We start from the raw sequence: 20242 nt of genomic DNA, 5'->3' as shown, positions 1-20242 counted from the left end.
AGAAGCCAGAAGAGGGCATTGGATCCCCACAGACTGTAGTTAAAATTGGTTGTGAGCCATGGAGTGGGTGATGGCTCCTCATTGACCAGCTGCTGCTGGCAACCACCCGAGCCTCTCTCTAGCCCTTGCTCCTTCTTTAGAATCTTGAAAAGTTAAGTTGTGGTGTGTGTGTGTTTGTGTGTGTATGTGTGTGTGTGTGTGTGTGTGTGTGTGTGTGTGTGTGTGTGTGTGAACATGCACATTTGCTGGTGATCAACCCCAAGGCCTTCTGCCTGCTAGACAAGTGCTGGACTAGTAAGCGACATTCTCAGCCCTATATTTTTACCTTTTTAGTAAATGTAAATTGTATCTTAAGATTTGGCATAGACTCTAATTTTACTTTTCCCCCAACAGTTGTGCTCTTTCCACACTATTTTACTTGCTGGGTTCATCCTTAACCCTAGTTGTGGCGTTCTTAAATCATTGTGAATTTAGTTCGTCTTCTTCAGTTCTTCTAATGTGATTTATGATTTGTTCATTAAGAGCAAAATCAAATTAAAAGCAGAAAGGAGCGTGTAAGATTGCCAAACAAGATTAATAAAAGAACTTGAATAACCAAAGATCAAAACTCAGGAAAGTCACAGTCCTATGCATGTGTATTAAAGATGTGGGGAGTGATGTCCAGAGTATCCTTCCTTCCTTCCTTCCTTCCTTCCTTCCTTCCTTCCTTCCTTCCTTCCTTCCTTCCTTCCTTCCTCCTTCCTTCCTTCCTTCCTTCCTTCCTTCCTTCCTTCCTTCCTTCCTTCCTTCCTTCCTTCCTTTCCTCCTCCTCCTTCTTCTTCCCCTCCCTCCCTCCCTCCCTCCCTCCGTCCCTCCCCCCTCTTTCTTTCTTTCTTTCTTTCTTTCTTTCTTTCTTTCTTTCTTTCTTTCTTTCCTTTTCTCTTTGAAGAGTTTCCAGGTGAGGCTCATAAGACAGACAGCTATCTTCCACACAGAGTCCCCAGGGGATGCACTTGTGGAGAGGAGTGACCTTGGCAGGGTATTGGGCAGGTGATGGGTTCGAACTGCAGCTTTGTGACCGAGACTAGTGTGAATGTCTCTGCTTCTCAGGACATGTACGATGAGCTGTTGGTGACCATCAGTTCCCGGAGGAGCAGCCTCAACCAGAACCTTGCACTCAAGAGTCAGTATGATAGGGCCTTGCAAGATCTGGCAGACCTGCTGGACACGGGGCAAGAGAAGATGGCAGGGGACCACAAAATCACTGTGTCCTCCAAAGAAGAAATTCAACAACTGCTGGACAAGCACAAGGTGAGGAGACAGCAGGAGAATGCAGCTGAAATAGCATATCGTGAAATATATATATATATATATATATATATATATATGAAAACCTAATAAACTTGGACTTTATCCATTATAATTGGATAATTTATACTTCTAAATAGGCTGTAAATATTTGTCCAAATCCACCAGCATCTGAAGCGGAGAGAAACAGTAAAGAGTATAGTTGTATGATTTTATAAAAGTAAGAAAAAGTAATCATATAAGTATTTTTATCAATCTCCTATGAATGTTAAGCCAACTTTCTTCATACATAAATATAAGAGAAGCCCCAAACCTTTCTTTAGGGGACCCGGATTCATAATTTTTTAAAGACAAGGCCTCATGTAGCACAAGCTGGCCTCAAACTCACTATACAGCTGAGGATGACCTTGGACTTCTGATCTTCCTGCCTTCACCTCCTGAGATCTGGAATTAACGGCACATGGAACTAAGCTTAAATTTACATGGTCCCCTATGTGTCCTTTAGGGCTTGTTGTCCACCAGGCCCTTTGGACCCTTCCTTGTCCCGGCCTAGGCTCCTCACTCCACTCTGTGAATGCAGGGCTGCCCACTCGGCTTTGGGATTGAGTTGATGCTGGCTACTTGCGTCATTCAGGTCTCCTGGCTCTTGAGCACATTCTCCTGCAGTTGCTGTTGGCCTCTGAGACTTTCCTGGGCATAGTGAGAACATTTACCACACAATCAGACCTGGGAACCCCAAGATTGCTCCATCTGCGTGTTCCAAACTGAAGCTCAGGTTCATTACGCCGTAGTGAACAGATACTTGTTTAACACACACACACATACACACATACACACACACTCACAACCCTAACATAACAAATTTTTAGCGATGACTAGGCAAAGTTTGCCAGGTCACAGACTCAGCCTCCCAGGCTATGGGAATTCCCTGAAGGAAAACAAAACAATCTCCCTGAGTTTTAGACGATTATTATTCCACTGTTGTGCGGCTCTCTGGTGGGCTATTATGGTGGACTTGGTTGGGGGAGGGGAACGCTACTTTTTTTTTTTTCCGCTAATTTTTCCCAGAGGTTTTCTGTCCAAAAAGCCTTATGATTTATTAAAGCCTTATCATTTGGCTATGAAAACATGGCTTTCAAGTTCACAGCTGTTTTTTCTCAAATCAGACCATAGCAATAAAAGATCACTCTTGAGTTATTCCAGAAGGAAAACTAGGATCAAGGAGCAGCAGAATAACAGAGAAAGGATGCTCAGTCAGGGAAGAGTCCTCCAGAGAGTTGGCTGCAGCTGCCACTGGGGCCAAACACAGGGACCCTTGGTCCTGGGAAATGCTGCCAAGGCCGGCGTTGGAGGCAGGCTGTGTTGAAAGCAAGCTTTACTCTCAGCGCAGGTTGGGCTTGATAGGTCTTTTCCCGTCACACGATTATTTCATCAACTAATGGTGGTTAAAAATAATGCTTCGAAGCCAGGCCTAATGTCACAGGCTTGTAGTCCCGACTACTTGGGAGGTAGAAGCAGAAAGAATTTCAAGTTCAAGGCATACCTCGGCCAAAGAGCAATTTCAGCAGGAGTGAATGAATGAGATATCATCTAGGATAATATAATAAATAAAATAATAAAACAGCACAGACCTCAGAGGTAGCATGGTTGCCTAATGTTCATGGACCCTCATTTTGATTCCTGGTACAACAGTTATGATGACGGTGATGATGTTGAGTCTACCCCCTGCTGTCCAGTCCGTGCTCTCTGAAAGACCTCTGCAGTGTCTGTGAGAAGCGCAGGCACCGTCATGACAGGAACCAGAACCCAACTCTGCTCTACTCAACTGAGTGACCTTGTGCCAGCTATATAGACTGAGTGGCTCTGCCTTGTCACCTGTAAAATAATAGAGCTTCAAAGCTGTCGTGAGGATCACATGAGTCCAGTAACGAGTTATGGACCCCTCCCTCCAGAAAATAAGAATGCAGTGTCTGCTGTTATGATCAACTTCTGATCCTTCAGTTATATCCATGGTCCCGGGCATAGGAAATGGGGTAGAATGGGCTCATCTCCATTTCTGGTATCTTTTTTCTATAAAAAAGTATCCTTTTATATTTAAAAAAATAACAGTTCATGCAATGGTTACAGTTCTGCTGCATGGAAGTAAAATACATGGGAAATTTAAAATATCTGTTATCAAAATATGATATGTGCAGCCATGCTTGGCAAGACATTGTGAGCAAAGCAGATAGCCTGTAAGTTGAGAGAGTTGGCCTTAACCCAGCCACGGAAGGAGAGACACTGATGTATCAGATGAGAACATTTCAAGGGAAACAGAGTATAGGCAAAGCTGAAGATGAGGGTGAGGGATTAATATATCAAAGGGACACAGGAGGCCAGAGTGGTGTGGCAGCAATGGTCAGCGACTGTGTCACTGAAGTCAGTGTTCCTGTGCTCCGGATGACGCCAGGGGACTCTCTGTCAGCTAGTCACGGATGAAGGATTTTGTTTTGGAGGCTTGTGTCTACAGCACAGTGACGCGCCAGTTGTACTTGAGTGGAGTCAAGAGGGAAGGCCTGTTGGGAGCGCAGAGCCTTAACTCTGCAGGAAGCCCCTGTAGGAAGCACATAGTGCCTGAGTTAATATGGGGTTCAGCGGTGCTGGGATGCTACACCCTTTGTGCTGCCACGGCTGAAAGAGTTCTTATCTTGAGCGGATGTCTCAATGACCTTGCTGATCTTCTGCCTGACAATACTTACAGGAATACTTCCAGAGTCTGGAATCTCATATGATTTTGACTGAAACACTCTTCAGAAAGATCGTCAGCTTTGCCGTTGGGAAGGAAACTCAGCTGCACACAGACCGCATGGTTCAGGCATCTGCTGTGCTGAAACAGGCTCACAAGAGAGGCGTGGAGCTTGAGTACATCCTAGAGGTGAGACCGCCCATGTAACATCTTTCTGACTGCAAAACGGAGCCCCGTGGACTCCCTTGTGCAGAAGTATATTTTCCTATGGTTTGTGGTTGCCTTGTTCCCCTTATATTCAGGACACATCGTATTGTGAGTCAGTTGGATGAATCCCAACCTCCAAGTATGTGTGAAGAAGCTTGCAGGCTTGAGCTTAAAGCCAAAAAAATCTAATTAGGAGCATGAAACATGAAAAATACATATCCCTGGCCCTGTCTCCAGTGCAATTGCTCTTGTGTTAGGACCTGTCACTGAACTCTCGGAGATAAAGGACAGCCATCTGGGTACAAATCTTTATGGTCTGAGAGCAAAAACAATGAAGGGTTCATTGGTTGTAAAATAGCAACCCAGAGGACTGGGGATATGGCTCAGTGGTTAAGAAGGGCCCTGCTGTTCTCACAGAGGACCTGAGTTTGAGTCCTCATAACCAGGCTGGGAGGCTTACAAATGTCCCCAAGTCCTCTGTGGGCATCTGCACCCATGTGAACCTATGCATACATATACGTGCCATTAAAAATTAAACTAGCAATGGCCCCGAAACTCTGAACTGAAATAATAAAGCATATGTTTGGATCCTAGCTGCCATATGCCATGTTCTTAGTCCCTGTTAGGAATTTGCTGTTCTGCCTGAGAAATTCCATTCCCTATTCTGTTCGCTTGCATTTACTTATTCGTCATAAGTGAAGAAATCAAGTATTTATTTATTCAGCACTTATCAGATTGCCATCAGATTCCCAGGCAGGAGAAACACAAAAATGTTCCCAGGACTGCCCTCGATGATATCGTGGTCCAATGAGGCAATGAGAAGACAATCAGAACATAGGCTGATGTCTACAGGGAAGCAAACAGTCTTTTAAATACTAGATCATGTAGAAAATTCGGGGACAAAAAGATGCCATTTATTAACAGGTCCAGATTCTAGAATGGGAGTTGGCCCCTGGGCCAAGTGTAGCCTCTACTTTGTAAAGTTATTTGGACATAATAGCTTTATTGATTTGCTTGTTGATCTCCTGCCTTCATCCAAAGGGCAGACGTGACTGCAATAGATACTAATTAATCTACAAAACTGAGGATATTTACTATGTGGTCTACTGTAAAGAAGGTTTGCAAGCCGATGTTCTAGATTCAGAGAAGCTTAGATTGAGTCTTAGCTTTGATAGAACTACCTGACCTTGAACACCAGATAGATTCTCCAGAGAGTAATCAGCCACAGGATGCTGTGTAAATCACTGGCAGATCAGTCCCCTTCTTTGGTTAGTAATTAGGACAGTTGTCCTAAACTGTCCCGGTTCCCTTATTCTTCCCATTCCCCTTAAGTGCTAGGGGTTATGTTTGTCCCTTTCCTCCCTCTTTTTTTAGTATAATTTTTTTTTCATTTTTAAGCCTTTTATACAATACTGTATTTATATCATTTCCACCCTTCCAGTGACCTCGTGAATTTTATGACCTCTTTTTATTATTCTTGTGTATTCATACACACATACACATATACATAAGAGCGACAGAGACAGAAACAGAGCCAGAGAGAGAGGGAGGGAGGGAGGGAGAGAGGGAGGAAGGGAGGGAGGGAGGGAGGGAGAAGAGATCTGCCCCCTTTTAAGGGCCATTATATCACTTACTTTAGAACTACGTTTTTTTTCCCAACACAAATGCCAACTACCCATTCCCGATATGGCTTGAAGCAGAATCTATCAAGAACAAATTTTACACATGTAGGAGGATGCCACTCTTTGGGTGTCGGTTGCTTGATTTTGTTCCATTTCCCTGAGACCCATTGTGGCCCAGGCTGTCCTTGAACTTGTGGTCTCCTTGCTAGCTTCCCTAGTGTGGGGTCCTAGCAATCACCGTTGTGTTTGTAGATGTGGTCCCATCTGGATGAGACTCTCCAGGAGCTCAGCAGACAGCTGGAGGTGGTTGAGAGCAGCATTCCAAGCGTGGGCCTGGTGGAGGAGAGCGAGGACAGACTTGTGGAAAGGATGAATCTCTACCAGGTCTGGCTTCCAACTGCGTCGTAGTGTCTCAGTGACAACGTTTCCTTTAGAAATTTGCCAATAATTGTAATGGAATTTAGACAAGTTTATATAACAAACAAGTTTATATTATTTTTATTTTATTATTTTTTTGGTTTTTCGAGACAGGGTTTCTCTGTAGCTTCTGGAGCCTGTCCTGGAACTAGCTCTTGTAGACCAGGCTAGCCTCAAACACACAGAGCTCCACCTGCCTCTGTCTCTTCAGTGCTGGGATTAAAGGCGTGCGCAACCACCGCCCAGCTAACAAACAAGTTTAAACTTTAATAACTCTTTTACTTTTCTTTAAAGTTACTAAAATCATGGATGCACATAGAATATGTATATATTATCCTTAGTATATAAATATATTTATGATTAATTATTATATAGTAGCTATTATATGATAAATTATATATAATATGTTATATAATAATTATTGTCTTTATCTACTATTAAGTATATATTTATCATTATTTTTACCATTATTTATTTATTTTGGTTTTTCGAGACAGGGTTTCTCTATGTAACAACTCTGGTTGTCCTATAACTCTCTCTTGTAGACCAGGCTGGTTTAAACTCCCAGAGATCCACCTGCCTCTGCTTCCCAGTGCTGGGATTAAGGCGTGTACCACTGCCACCCAGCTGTATTCTTTTATTATTGCTTGATGGCTTTATACATTATACAGTGAGTTTTAGTCCCACCTCACACTTCCTCCTTTCTCCCCTTCTGTTTAAGGCTAAACCCCCTGTTACCAGCAAACCCTCCTCCTTTTATGCCTTGTGTGTGTGTATGTTTAATTAGAATTCCATATTTTTTAAAAAAAAATCTTTCTTCATCTGTACTTAATAGGTCAGTAGTAATGATAAAGGTCTTCTTGATTATCAAGGCTCCATGAGCTAGATTCTCTGCTCTGAAAAATAAATAGATGATAGATAGATGATAGATAGATAGATAGATAGATAGATAGATATGATAGATAAATAGATATGCATATAGGTAATGGATGGTGGAGCATAGATAATAGATTATAGAATAATGGCAAGTAGTCAATATTCTTGGAAGAAATGAGTTCATTTCAAAACCATTTTCACCAAACCTCCACCAAGCATGTTTTTAGAGTTTATTTTGGTGTCACACTGTTTTAGAGATATCTAAGCCTGACAGTTGTAAACACATCCAAAGCTCCCGATGAATTTAAAAAGAGAGAACATCTATATTTTAATAAAACCTTTTCAAGATTTCAGGGCTGCAGAGGGAAACTACTGTATGTTTGGTAACAAATAATAGCAGTGTTATAAAGATCAGAGAAATTATAATGGCCAAGGATCAAAGCTACACCAAGTCAAGCTCTTCACCCAATGTCATCCATCGTTTCAGCACTTAAAATCCAGCCTTAATGAAGACCAGCCCAAACTGTATCAAGTGTTAGATGACGGGAAGCGACTTTTGATGTCTGCCAGCTGCTCAGATCTGGAAAGTCAACTCAATCAACTCGGAGAGCGCTGGCTAAATAATACCAACAGAGTGTCCAAGGAACTTCACAGACTGGAGACCATACTGAAACACTGGACCAGGTATTAGGATGAGTATTTGGCCTGTGTTTTTGATAAGTTCTGTGGTGTATGTCTAAGACTGGTAGATGCTGGGCTTGGAAAAGATGTGCGCATTTAGAAAATGGCACAGTTTGGAAAGTAAAGACAATCAGAGGGTTCCCAGTTGGATTCTTATTCTTTTAGATGTGTGATTAAAGCTAGCCAAGTGACTATCGCCCAATGCCGCCGACTCTGCTGTCCCGCCCTTACCTTGTCTAGTCGCTTGGAAGCCTTAGAGACGGGGCAAAGCTGAGTGAGAGCATTCTCCTCATGGGCCATGGGAAATATCTTAGATTTTCATTGCTGTGGCCTACAGCTGAGAAAAAATGGTTTATCAGAAGGAAGATTTGTCTTAACCCACTATTTCAGAGGTTTCAGGCCAAGGTCAGTCAGATCTATTGTTCTAGGTCCTGAGGTAGAATAGTGTAGTAGCAGGAACAAATGACAGAAGAGATATTTCACCTCATAGTTGCCTAAAAGTGTGTGTGTGTGTGTGTGTGAGAGAGAGAGAGAGAGAGAGAGAGAGAGAGAGAGAGAGAGAGAGAGAGAGAAGAGGAGAGGAGAGGAGAGAGGAGAGAGAGAGACCACCTTTCAAGGACCTCCTTCCTCTTCTTAGTCTCCAGTTCTTCTAGATGCCCAGCACCTCCTCACATAGTAACACTAACTGGGGACCAAGCCTTCAATATACATGCCCGGGGGGAATATATTACTCTGAAGTCCTAATGGGAAACAGTCAAGGGAGGCTGTTATTTGGATTTTATTGAATGAAGGACTGTTTCTTCTGTCACCTTTCTTTCAAACAGGTTTTATAATCATGACCCAGTATTTCCCAACAGCGTCAGTGCAATGAGAGAGAAAGATTTTTTTCTTTTCAGCTTAGCAAAGGGGGCATGGAAGCCCAGGGCAGACTTAAGATATAAATATTAAAAGAAAAGAATTTCTGAGCATCAGCCTTGGATACTTTCCTTCCAAGTCTTTGGGTCTCTCATTTTAACTGACAACAGACAATAGAGACTGAACGTTTCACTAATAGACTCCTTAATATGCTTAAAGGTATCAAAGTGAATCTGCGGACCTGACTCACTGGCTACAGTCTGCAAAGGACAGGCTTGCATTTTGGACTCAGCAATCTGTGACGGTCCCACAAGAACTGGAAATGGTCCGGGATCATCTCAATGCTTTCCTGGTAAGTCTGAGGACTTAGAACACTGGGTCTTATTGTGTTCTTCAGCCTGGACTCATGGAACAGCACACAGCAAGCCAGCAGTCAACAGACACAGTAAAAAAAGTAAATTATCATAAACAATTCTGAGGTTGACTTTGAGTGACTAGTCTTTATGTACAAGTGGGGTTCCAAATTGCCTCTTTCAGTTGGTTTTCGGGCTGTGGACCAGCCTCTTTTGAAGGTAAAGGTGTGGTGTGTTTGTCTCCACAGAGCTCCACATGACGGAGCCCTCAATATGTGGAACTAGTTGATCTGCGCTCTAGGTTGGTCTCTGTCCTTGAATGGGAAGGTCCAGCTATTTCATGCTAAACTGAACACTATGACTTTTGTTATTTTAAGGAGTTCTCTAAGGAGGTAGATGCCAAGTCTTCCCTGAAATCATCAGTCATGAGCACAGGGAATCAACTTCTTCGATTAAAGAAAGTGGATACAGCCGCTCTGCGTGCTGAGCTGTCCCGCATGGACAGCCAGTGGACTGACCTGCTGACAAGCATCCCTGTTGTGCAGGAGAAGCTCCACCAGGTACAGAGATAAAGCTGGTTAACAGTTGATTTCCATCATATGAATGCAAATCAGAGTTAACCAGGACTTGTCTGTTCTCACTGCTATTGTGCTATGTGTTAAAACTGAATCATTCCACAAACACTTCTTCAGACAGCATTCTTACCCAAAGCATTTCTCTCTCTCTCTCTCTCTCTCTCTCTCTCTCTCTCTCTCTCTCTCTCTCTCTCTCTCTCTCTCTCTCTCTCTTTCTATGTGGATGCTGGAAACTTGACTTGAAAACTTTGACCTTCTTTGAACTGACATTTCATAGCTAAAACATAGGCACCTCTTAAAATTGTGAAGATCTATAACATACGTAGAAGATTTGCCATCTTATAGCCAAGAAGGAAACTGGATCTTCCTCAGTGTGAGAGCAGTCACACATCATTTATGACAGGGCTGCATTCTGATAAATAGGTCCTTGGTCCGATTTGTCATTGTTCAGACATCAGAGTGTACTTACCACAAACCGAAAAATAGACCACAGGCTTCTTTGCTTATGATAACATTTTAGGCCCACCATTGTATGTGGGGTTCCACATTGAACAATGATATTCATTTCAGCTCATGACTATATTCTGATTGACAATATGTCTAACCTACCTGGGACATTTTAGTCTTTTTCTCTTTAGCATTCATCACTGTAGATCAGGTATGATAGATGTTTTTAGTACACACGTCGTTTCTCTCCAGTCCAGTGACTATAGTCCTAGCAGGGAGAAGCAATGCCATCTTCCTCTAGCCTTTTAGTACCACATAAAATTAGATTATATACATTTAATTTTATTTATATTAGGAAGCAAGGTCTTACCTTGTAGCCCTGGGTAGTCCTGGGTTTGTGGTGATCCTCCTGCCTCAGCCTCTGAAAGGGCTGGGGTTATAGGCATAACCCACCACATACCAGACACTGTTGAATCATGAATATGTAAAGAATTTCTTCTGTTCTTGAGAATCATGGTAATTCTGATATGCATACTTGCTTGGCATATGAAGCCAAATTCAGAAATCTGAGTCGATCTTAAATACTCAGGAAATTAAATCTTAGGAACAAATAGGAGAGTTCCAGAAAGCAGAGAAACTGATACCTTTTGGTGTGTTGTTTTTCTTCCTTTTAGCATTCCTGAGTCATAATACACAGAGATTTTACAGGAGAATTAATAGACTACATCTGTTGAATGTTTTGTATTTAAGGTTATTTTTGAAACTCATAAAACTAGCTATAAAGTAAGAATATGTTTTCTTGCTGGTGTTTTGATTAATTAGGTAATATTTATATAGCGTTGATGGTATCAGATGTCGAGTGAGCATTAGGTGATTAGCATCACTGTGGATCACGACCCCTTTGGGAGTTGAATGACCCTTTCACAGGGGTTACCTAAGACCATTGGAAAACACAGGTATTTCCATTGCGATCCCTAACAGTAGCAAAAGTACAGTTATGAAGTAACAATGAAAATAACCTTATGGTAAAGGGTAAGCCCAACATGAGGAACTGTATTAAAGGCCTGCAGCAGTAGGAAGGTTGAGAACCACTGTGTTAACAGAGGTTGGGTCTGAATTTTAGTGCTTGGCACTCACTCTGTCTCAACTCTGCAGCTCCAGATGGACAAACTACCCTCCCGCCATGCCATTTCTGAGGTCATGAGCTGGATTGCACTCATGGAAAGTGTAATACAGAAGGATGAAGAGGACATAAAAAATGCAGTGGGTTACAAGGCAATCCACGACTACCTGCAGAAATATAAGGTAACAGACACGGAGCTTTTCATTTTTATACATGTAGACTTTCATTTGAATGCACTCAGAAACTCCAACCAGGGCTTAGAATGTATGTATCCCAGATACAATAGACAGACAGAGGCCTTCAAAAGTTAAGTGCGTGGAAATGCTAGGTACAGATGCAGTGTGTCAGCTGGTTTTGTGTCGTTGTAATAGAGTACCCTGACTGCAGCAACTGAGGAAACCAGGATAACAGTCACAGTGGGGACACAGTTTGTAATGGAGGGAAAGGTCTGGAAACAGGAACACAAGGCTGACCAGTCACACTTCATCTACACACAGGAAGCAGAGAGCTAGAGAGCCAGAAGTGGGGTCACACGATCAAACCTCAAAAACTGCCCCCCCTCCAAGATGGTTCTCCAGTGAGGCTCTACTTCCTTAAGGTTCTGAAACCTTCTCAGAAAGAAGCATCACGGACTGGGGACCAAGTGTCCAAACACATGGGCCTATGAAAGACATCACACACTCAAACTATAACACACTGAAAGAAAATGAAGTAATTCACCCATTTCTACATATCATGCACATGCTATTTATATGTGTGCAATGTGCAATTTTCTAAACATAATGAATGCATATTCCAGTCCCTAACCTTAGTAAGTAGGTCATGTGAAGAAGCAAAGATTGTGTCATTTGGATGACATCACAGGAGTGGTAACAGTCACATGTGGGTTTGCAGAGGCTTCCCTACTCCTAAGAACATGCGAAGACTTTTGCACACAGAAGCACGTTGTCTGAGTCTCTTGCCTCTCTCTAAGGGTTTCAAGATAGACCTGAACTGTAAGCAGCTGACGGCGGACTTTGTGAACCAGTCGGTGCTACAGATCAGCAGCCAGGACGTGGAGAGCAAACGCAGTGATAAGACCGATTTTGCCGAGCAGCTTGGAGCCATGAACAAAAGTTGGCAGCTCTTGCAAGGTCGAGTGGGTGAGAAGGTGAGCGAGGTGGCCCATCCTTCTGATACTGATGCGAACCCCAAGAACAGGCTCAGGCTGGCAGGAAACCATTCCACGAGTGGGGTGTGTGCCTAGATGAAGCGTGAGAAGAGTTTCCCACAGTACCCAGAAGGTGACCAAACCCTGGACATCTTTCTCCTGTTTGTTCTCTTACACCCCCTCCCTTCTATGTACATTTCATGGGTCTGATTGTTTTTAAGATGCCCCTTCATTTTCTTCCTTTTACTTTAGCTTGATTATAGTTTTTTTGTTTCCTTTACCAATAGTAGCCATTGATTGATATTTGGGAAACTTCATTTTCTCATTTTTATATGCAATAGACTGTATTTTAAGAAATTCCATTTTCACATTTTTATTGTATCATGCAGGGTTTTGTAAGGCCATTTTCATGCAGTATGTGACTCTCTCTACTATAGTCTTTCCCAGATCCTGTTGCTTCCCAAGAACTCTTACTTTGTAAGAAATTGTATTAGGTCATTTTTTTGGTCCCAGCAATTTGATTTTAAAACAAAATTTTTGAAATTGGAGTCTTTCTGTTTGTTTAGATCCAGCTGCTGGAAGGCTTGTTGGAGTCTTGGTCAGAGTATGAAAATAGTGTACAGTCTCTGAAAGCTTGGTTTGAAACCCAGGAGAAGAAGCTGAAACAGCAACAGCAAATTGGTGATCAGACTTCTGTTCAGAATGCCCTGAAGGACTGCCAGGTAACACGTTCAGGCGGCTCCCGGATTTGCCTCACACCTCCAGGCCTATGTGTGGGGGGAGGGCATTGCTGGCTCAAGCATTATGAGTTAATGCTTTCTTAATAACTGCATCTGTTGACCCTTGCCTTTCATTACATGAGCTGATCAGGTTGATCAGATAGTCATTTTTTTGCCATTTATTTGATTTTGAATCAGAATCTTGCTATACAACCAGTGCAGGAGTCCTCCAGCCTCCTTATTCATGGTACTAGGGTTACAGTTACGTACCGTGATGCCTTGTTAGGTTGTTTTTCTTCTCCCAACTCTGTCAGGCTTCATCACCTGATTGCAAAGTTTTGAGATTATAGAAAGGATCAACTATTCACATAAGTAGACACACTTATGTGTTTATCATAATCCCATACAGTGATCATCAGATTTAATACTTACCAATATTTTAGGAATATTTGTACATTTACCCAAATTATTCTTTGCCTTAAAGATATCAATATAGGGAGTGAGAGCATAGCTCAGCAGATAAAGTGCTTGTTGTACAAACACAAGGATCCAGTTGGATTGGCCAGGACCCAAATAAATTCTAATCAGGTGTGATGGCCCACCTTAAGCCCCCACACAAAGCCTTATAGTTAAGAAAAGAAGCATGCCATGTGGTCCAAGAATGCTTACATTTTTGAAGCTGTATGAAATTATTAGTTATTTTGTTTTGTTGTTGTTGTTTTAATGGAAGAAAGACATATATTTATTGGGATTTTTAAAAATTAAAGTTATATTTAAATTAATTATAATTGACAAAAAACATTTACTTAGTCTCCTACCAACACTAATGATTTACACTTACTTATCCAGTTCTTTTTCTAGGACCCTGCTTTAGGGTTTCTATTGTTATGAAAAGACACCATGACCATGGCAACTCTTAAAAAGGAAAACATTTAATAGGGGCTCTCTTACAGTTTCAGAGATTTTGTTTGTTATGGTCATGGTAGGGAACATGTCAATGTCCAGACAGACATAGTACTGGTGAAGGAGCTGAGAGTGTTTTTTTTTGCAGGCAACAGGAAATGGTCTGAAAGTCACGCTGAGGGAAGCTTGAGCAAAAGAGACCTCAAAGCCTGCCCCCACAGTGACACTTCCTTCAACAAGGCTACATCTACTTTAACAAGGCCATACCACCTAATGCCTTCTCTATGAGCTTATGGAGACCAGTTACATTCAAACTACCACATTCTACTTCCTGGTCCCCATAATTTCTTAACAGTTTCATAGTGAAAAATACATTTAGTCCAACTTCAAAACTCCTCATAGTCTATCACAGTCTCAACAATGTTTAAAAGTCCAAAGTTTAAAGTCTCTCCTGAGATTTATGCAAACTCTTAACTGTAATCACCTATAAAATCAAAATCATAAAACAGAGTGCATACTTCCAGCTTGAAATAACCCAGGATACATATTACCATTCCAAAACAAAGGGAAGGGAGAATAGTGAAAAAATTCTGGGCCAAAGCAAGACCCAAAAGTAACTGAGCAAACTCCAAATTCTGCATCTGCACATCTGATGTCAAAATGCTTTTTTGTCTTAGACAAGGTTTCTCTGTGTAATAGCTCTGACTGTCCAAGAACCCTCTCTGTAGACCAGGCTGGTCTCAAACTCACAGAGATCCACCTGCCTCTGCCTCCTGAGTGCTGGGATTAAGGGTGTGCACCACTACCACCTGACTTTTTCTTTTATTTTTTTAAAAAAATAGTCTCATGTGGTCCAAAATGGCCTCCAAACTCAACATGTTATCAAGGCTGGTCTATAACTCCTGATCCTCCTGTCTCTGTTTCCTAAATGCTGGGGTTACAGGTGTGCACCCACTCTGATCAGTGAGAAGCACTTTCAATTAACATTGCTGAATGCCTTTCATCAGAAGATGGATTTATAAAAGATTGAAAACCAAATATGCCCGTCAACTGCTTTTGTTGAATTTTGTATTTTTTAGGAGGCTGGAGGTACTTCCAAATTAGATCATAAATTCTAAAATCTGAAAAATAAGTCAGCATTTCAAAAATTCGCTTTTAGGGTTGAAAAGTGATAGTTTTGCTGAACCCTCAAAGTTAAAATATTTCCATTAATTTTAAAAGGCAGCCCATACATGCTAATGAGTTCTTCCCAGTCTCATGGTCAAGGTCCCTGTATTACTGAAAGGTTGCTTGTTGGCGTTCTCTTTGAAGTTTGATCCTCTAGCCATATTATCCCTTCCTTTTCATCCCTTTCTTCTCTTGTTTTCTCTTCCTTAAAAGAATTGCCTTATTTATCTCTTTCTCTCTTTCTCTCCCCCTCTCTGTGTGTGTGCATGCTCTCAGAGGCTAGAATTGGGCCTTGCACCCCCTGGACTTGGAGTTGTAGGTACTTGTGAGCTACCTCTCATGAGTGAGCTGGGTACTGACCCCCAGGCCTGTGGAACAGCAGTTCTCTTAACCACTGAGCTACATCTCCAGCCCCATTGTCTCTTTCTCACTAGTTTTTTCTTCTCTTTAATGCTCTTTTTCTATTTTGATTTTATTCCTATATATGTCTTCTTTTTAGTAGGGAGACACATTGATGTCTGAAAAATATTGCAAAAGTTTAGCCGAATTTTATTGCCTGTGGCACTTAAATCTCAGGTTCCCTGAGGGTCACTTCAGGCAATTTCAGAGACAAAAGTTACATTGTGGTTTAAAGAACTCCATGCCGATGCCAATTCATGAAAAGCCATTTCCTTCAAACCTGAAAGACCAGAGAGGAGCCCACACACTTGTTTGGGGACAGTATGTATAAATCACAATAGCCTAACTGTCGGGTCCTAACTGGCAGTTCTACAAACTTTGATAAAATTTATTGTCATTTTTGAGAAATTGTTTCTTTGGCCCACAGCAGGAAATTCAAGCCAGGGTACTTAAATCAGTGACTGGATTCAGGGTTTGTTTTGTTTTAAAAAGCTTGAATACTTTTCCAGTCTCTTTTGGAGGTGATTTATTGATTGAATGCAATATAAAAACTGATATTTGTGAATTAATCCAAGTTGGGAATAATTTACTATTACAGAAATATTAGGATTGGCTTTTGTTTCAGTTGATCAGAACTAGAGAATTTTTAAAAAACATATTATGGAAAGGCAAACACACCTTTATGCAGAAATGTCTTTCAGTCCTGCATCACTCCTGGGTTGTGCCCAGGTACAGTCAGCTCTTCTGAGATGTGTAATCCACAAACCGTACATTCAGTATTACTTTCTGAGCAGGTTTACCACTGTGAATGACTGAAGATATATTTAATTCTAACATTTAAATTTTAGGATCATCTTATAGGAAGGATTGCTATGGGTCTCTATTATTTACTAACATGTAAAATATAATTATGTACTGCATATTAAATATGAATTGGGATGATCATGCGTGGCTATTTATAACTTAGGAAAATTACGGAAATATCTTGACCTCTTTGCTCATATTCTCACTCCTCCCACTCTTCAGCTGCACTTCGGGAGCTCAGCCCAGTGCTTTGCTGAGGGTCTCTGCCTCTGTTTCCATCAGTTGCTGGATGAAGGGTCTATGGTGACATTTAAGAAAGTAATCAATCTGACTACAGGACAAGGCCAGTTTGGGCACCCTCTCCTCTATTACCTTGGATCTTAGCTGGGGTCATCCTTGTGGTTTTCTGGGGATTTCTCTAGTGTCAAAATATCTTTCTCTGCTCTCATCTCTGTCCTTCCTCCATCTCAACTATCCCATTCCCTCAAGTTCTCCTCCTCCTCCTCCCCTTCTCCCTTCACCCACTGAAACAGTTTGCCTGAGCTAATGGGAGCTCACCAACTCCAGCTGAACAGGGAAGGATACAGCATAGGACCAAACTAGACCTTCTGAATGTGAGTGACGGTTGTGTGGCTGGAGCATACTGCAGGGCCACTGGCAGTGGCGCTAGGATTTATCCCTACTGTTTGTACTGAACCCATTCTCTTTGGATGGATACCTTGCTCAGTCTGGATATAGTAGGGAGGGCCTTGGACCTTCCCTAAGCAAAGTGCCTTATCCTCTCTGAGGAGTGGATGGGGGATGGGCTAGGGGGAGAGTAGGTGGAGGGACTAGGAGGAGGGGAGGGAATGGGAACTGGGATTGATATGTAAAATGAAAAAAAAAGATAGTTTGCTTTCTTTTTTAAAAAATAAATTATAAAAAACCCTAAAAAAGAAAGAACTATCTTAAAATGTAAAATTAATTACATTTTCTATACTGAGTAAAAGAAGTATTACCTCAGTAATCATTAGCTTCCACGCCATCGATTATCGACACTGTCATAATATTGACAAAAGCAGAGATGAGAGGATGACATCACAACAAAAGCACTTGCATAAGTACATGAAAATCAGCACAGTATTTGTACTTAATTTAGTGGAGACGTCTCACAAACGCCTAACAGCTACTCAACTACAATATTTTTATTCTTATATGAGTCACTGAGTTGGTAAAATGTTTATCATATGGTCATTACGGATCTAGGTTTAGATCCCTGACCTCCATATAAAAGCTGGGTGTGATAGTGTCTGGAAAGACGGAGACAGGAGGATCCTTGGGACTCACTGGCTAGCCAGTTGAGTTCCAGGTATAGGAAAAGACTCTGTGTCAAAATTTGGGGAAGACACCACAAACTGACCTGGCTTTTGTATTCACACACTCATGTGCATGCATATAACCCCACAAAACAACTAAAATTTAGATCAATCGAGAGGAAGGACAAGTATTTTTCTTGCACAGTTAATTTTCTCTGAGCGTAAAATATTTTTTGAAATGTTTTCCTTTCTAACCTCAAGGGTTTTCAGATTCTTATATGAATCTGAGATATGTACCTGAATCTGAGAATGTGACCAACCATGTCTTCATACCTAGTTTACCATATTGCCCCAAAATGAGATTCACATCCCTCCACAGACCTGGGTTTAGAGGGCTCCTCACAGGTACCTGGCAATAAAAAGCCCCACGTTCCACTGCAGCCCTCAGCAGCATTGTAACTCCAAAGAGGTTGAATGGCCCGATTTCCCGCTTCTCCATTTATTGAAAAATGTTGAAAGCAATGCCATATTGTTTCACTGTGCCCCAGTGGTGTTCAGATATGAGTTGGGTGGGATTGTAATGTACGCTTTTTGCTTTTATATAAATCTACTATTTTTATGTGTATAAATGTTTTGCTTGCATGTATATCTGTCCACAATGTGCACACCTGTGCTATTATTGAAGGCCAGAGGAGGACTTTGGATGCGGGTTACGTATGTGTGTGAGCCACAATGTGGGTGCTGAGCATCGAACCCAGGTCCTCTGGAAGAGCAGTCAGTGCTTTTAACCACAGAACCATGGCCCCAGACTCCTATAATGTATGATTTAAGAATGAGCCCTGAGCCTTTTCTCATTTTACTTTTCTTTTCTGAACATTTTCGTCTAACAGCCATAAAAAGCACCTTCCAAAGAAAATTGAGAATTTAAGATACGAAGAAGCCTGTAGCCTTTCAGAATCACAGAAGATGAGAGTACTGGAGAAAGAGAAGATAATAGTAATTCTCCTCCAGTCTTTAGTTTCCCCATTTGAAGAAATTGAGACTCAGTAAAAGTTCCTCACTTACAGAGCGACACAGCTAAAGGGAAACAAAACTATGCCTGAATCTCAGGTACACCCGTTAGATCATGTGACTTTAAAACATCGGCGTGTTTGGGTTTCCGAATATAATCATATTACAATTTCGGAGATGTATTTCTTCCCTTCCAACTTTTTGAAAAAGGTATATAATGACATTTCTTTATCTGGCGGATGATCAGATTTTATATTTTTCAGGTTATGCTAATTTACTATGGATAAAAAGCCTATCTTTTTTTTAACATTTAAGTATAGGAGGAAGTGTCACTGTACAGACCATCTTTTGAGAATGGTAATCTTTTTGGATTAGTGGCAGGGTTTTAGCACATGAAGCTATAATGACTCAATTTCCTTGCACCCCGGAGTTCCATAATAGAACAATTTAAAATAACTATATATATTTTTTTAATCTTTCAGGAACTGGAAGATTTGATTAAAGCAAAAGAGAAGGAAGTAGAGAAAATTGAGCAGAGTGGACTTGCATTGATTCAGAACAAGAAGGAGGAGGTCTCTGGCAGTGTTATGAGCACCCTGCGGGAACTCAGCCAGACCTGGGCTGGTTTAGACCACTCGGTAAGCTTGCTCCTGAGACCCAGCTCCTGTTTCTGCAAAACTCAGGGCTGACATTTGCTGAAAGCAACCGAGTAAATAATTATCAGATCTCTCTGTCACCCCTGGGTATCGCTGAGTCTGTTTCATTAGTGTCCTTTAATTTCTGGTGTTTCCTGTAATACACATTATTATAAACGTCCCTCTCTTAATTGTACCCACCCTCATAGTCATAGATACCATCTAGGGACAGACAGTTCTCCGGGGAGACTGGCCACATCTTTAGTTTCTTCTAGACTTCTAAATAGAGACAGGAAGAGAAACCTGTGACCAGCAGGCATTTCAAACTCCCATGCCTAAAGTAAGTCATAGCTTCCCCCACAAACCTACTCTTGTCTCAGTTGCTAGCAATGCCGCCACGCCAGTTGCATGGGTAGAAATCTTTTGCAGCCATCCTGTACTGCTTTCTTTCTCTCACACCCATACCTAGTTCACCAGAAAATATTGGCAGATACACTCCCAGAATAGATTGGCATCCAACCCATCTGTGTAAGTAGCACTGTGATTTACGTTCCTGCCATCTCTTGCTTGGATCATTTCCATGGTCTCTTAAGCGATCAGTATCTCAGCAGAGCCTGTTTGAATAAAGTCACGTCAAGACATCCCCATGTTGAAAATCCTGCAATAGCTTCTGGTCTCGTAAGGATTGAAACCAGAGCTGGGTGTTGACCCGGTTTCCCACTGTCTCTCTGACCCTGCAAGGTCATTTTGCTTTAGACACATCGGTCTCACTCTCTTCTTGGGCCCAATAGGCACGCCCTGTGCTCAGAGACTTCAGCTTGCTTGCTCCCTTCTCCTCACATACTATATCATTCCCTTGTGTGTTTCAGTCTCTGTCAGTAAAATAGAATCTCTACAAAGAGACTTGATAATGCCCTCAGTGGTGTGCTGAATCTTCCAATAAGAAAAGCATGACAATGAGTACCATGTCTCACTATGTAAGGTCACAGTG

At 41.7% G+C, this 20242-nt stretch overlaps 1 protein-coding gene across 7 annotated transcripts in view; it reads left to right on the top strand.

Annotated features, from left to right (window-relative positions):
* The window catches only part of Syne1 (spectrin repeat containing nuclear envelope protein 1), a 471659-nt gene that overhangs the window by 364806 nt on the left and 86611 nt on the right, over positions 1-20242 (top strand). For all 7 annotated transcript variants that reach the window (XM_075949874.1, XM_075949917.1, XM_075949889.1 and 4 more), the window contains 10 exons: positions 1090-1290; positions 4028-4201; positions 6094-6225; positions 7622-7818; positions 8890-9022; positions 9401-9583; positions 11201-11350; positions 12142-12318; positions 12885-13040; positions 19099-19254. In XM_075949874.1, the coding sequence (XP_075805989.1) occupies positions 1090-1290; positions 4028-4201; positions 6094-6225; positions 7622-7818; positions 8890-9022; positions 9401-9583; positions 11201-11350; positions 12142-12318; positions 12885-13040; positions 19099-19254 (1659 nt within the window). The remainder of the gene's footprint in view (positions 1-1089; positions 1291-4027; positions 4202-6093; positions 6226-7621; positions 7819-8889; positions 9023-9400; positions 9584-11200; positions 11351-12141; positions 12319-12884; positions 13041-19098; positions 19255-20242) is intronic.

Source organism: Microtus pennsylvanicus, chromosome 1, assembly GCF_037038515.1.
Source record: "Microtus pennsylvanicus isolate mMicPen1 chromosome 1, mMicPen1.hap1, whole genome shotgun sequence".
NCBI lineage: Eukaryota > Metazoa > Chordata > Mammalia > Rodentia > Cricetidae > Microtus > Microtus pennsylvanicus.
The sequence above is the reverse complement of the archived record's forward strand: the minus strand, read 5'-3'. Positions and strand labels throughout refer to the sequence as shown.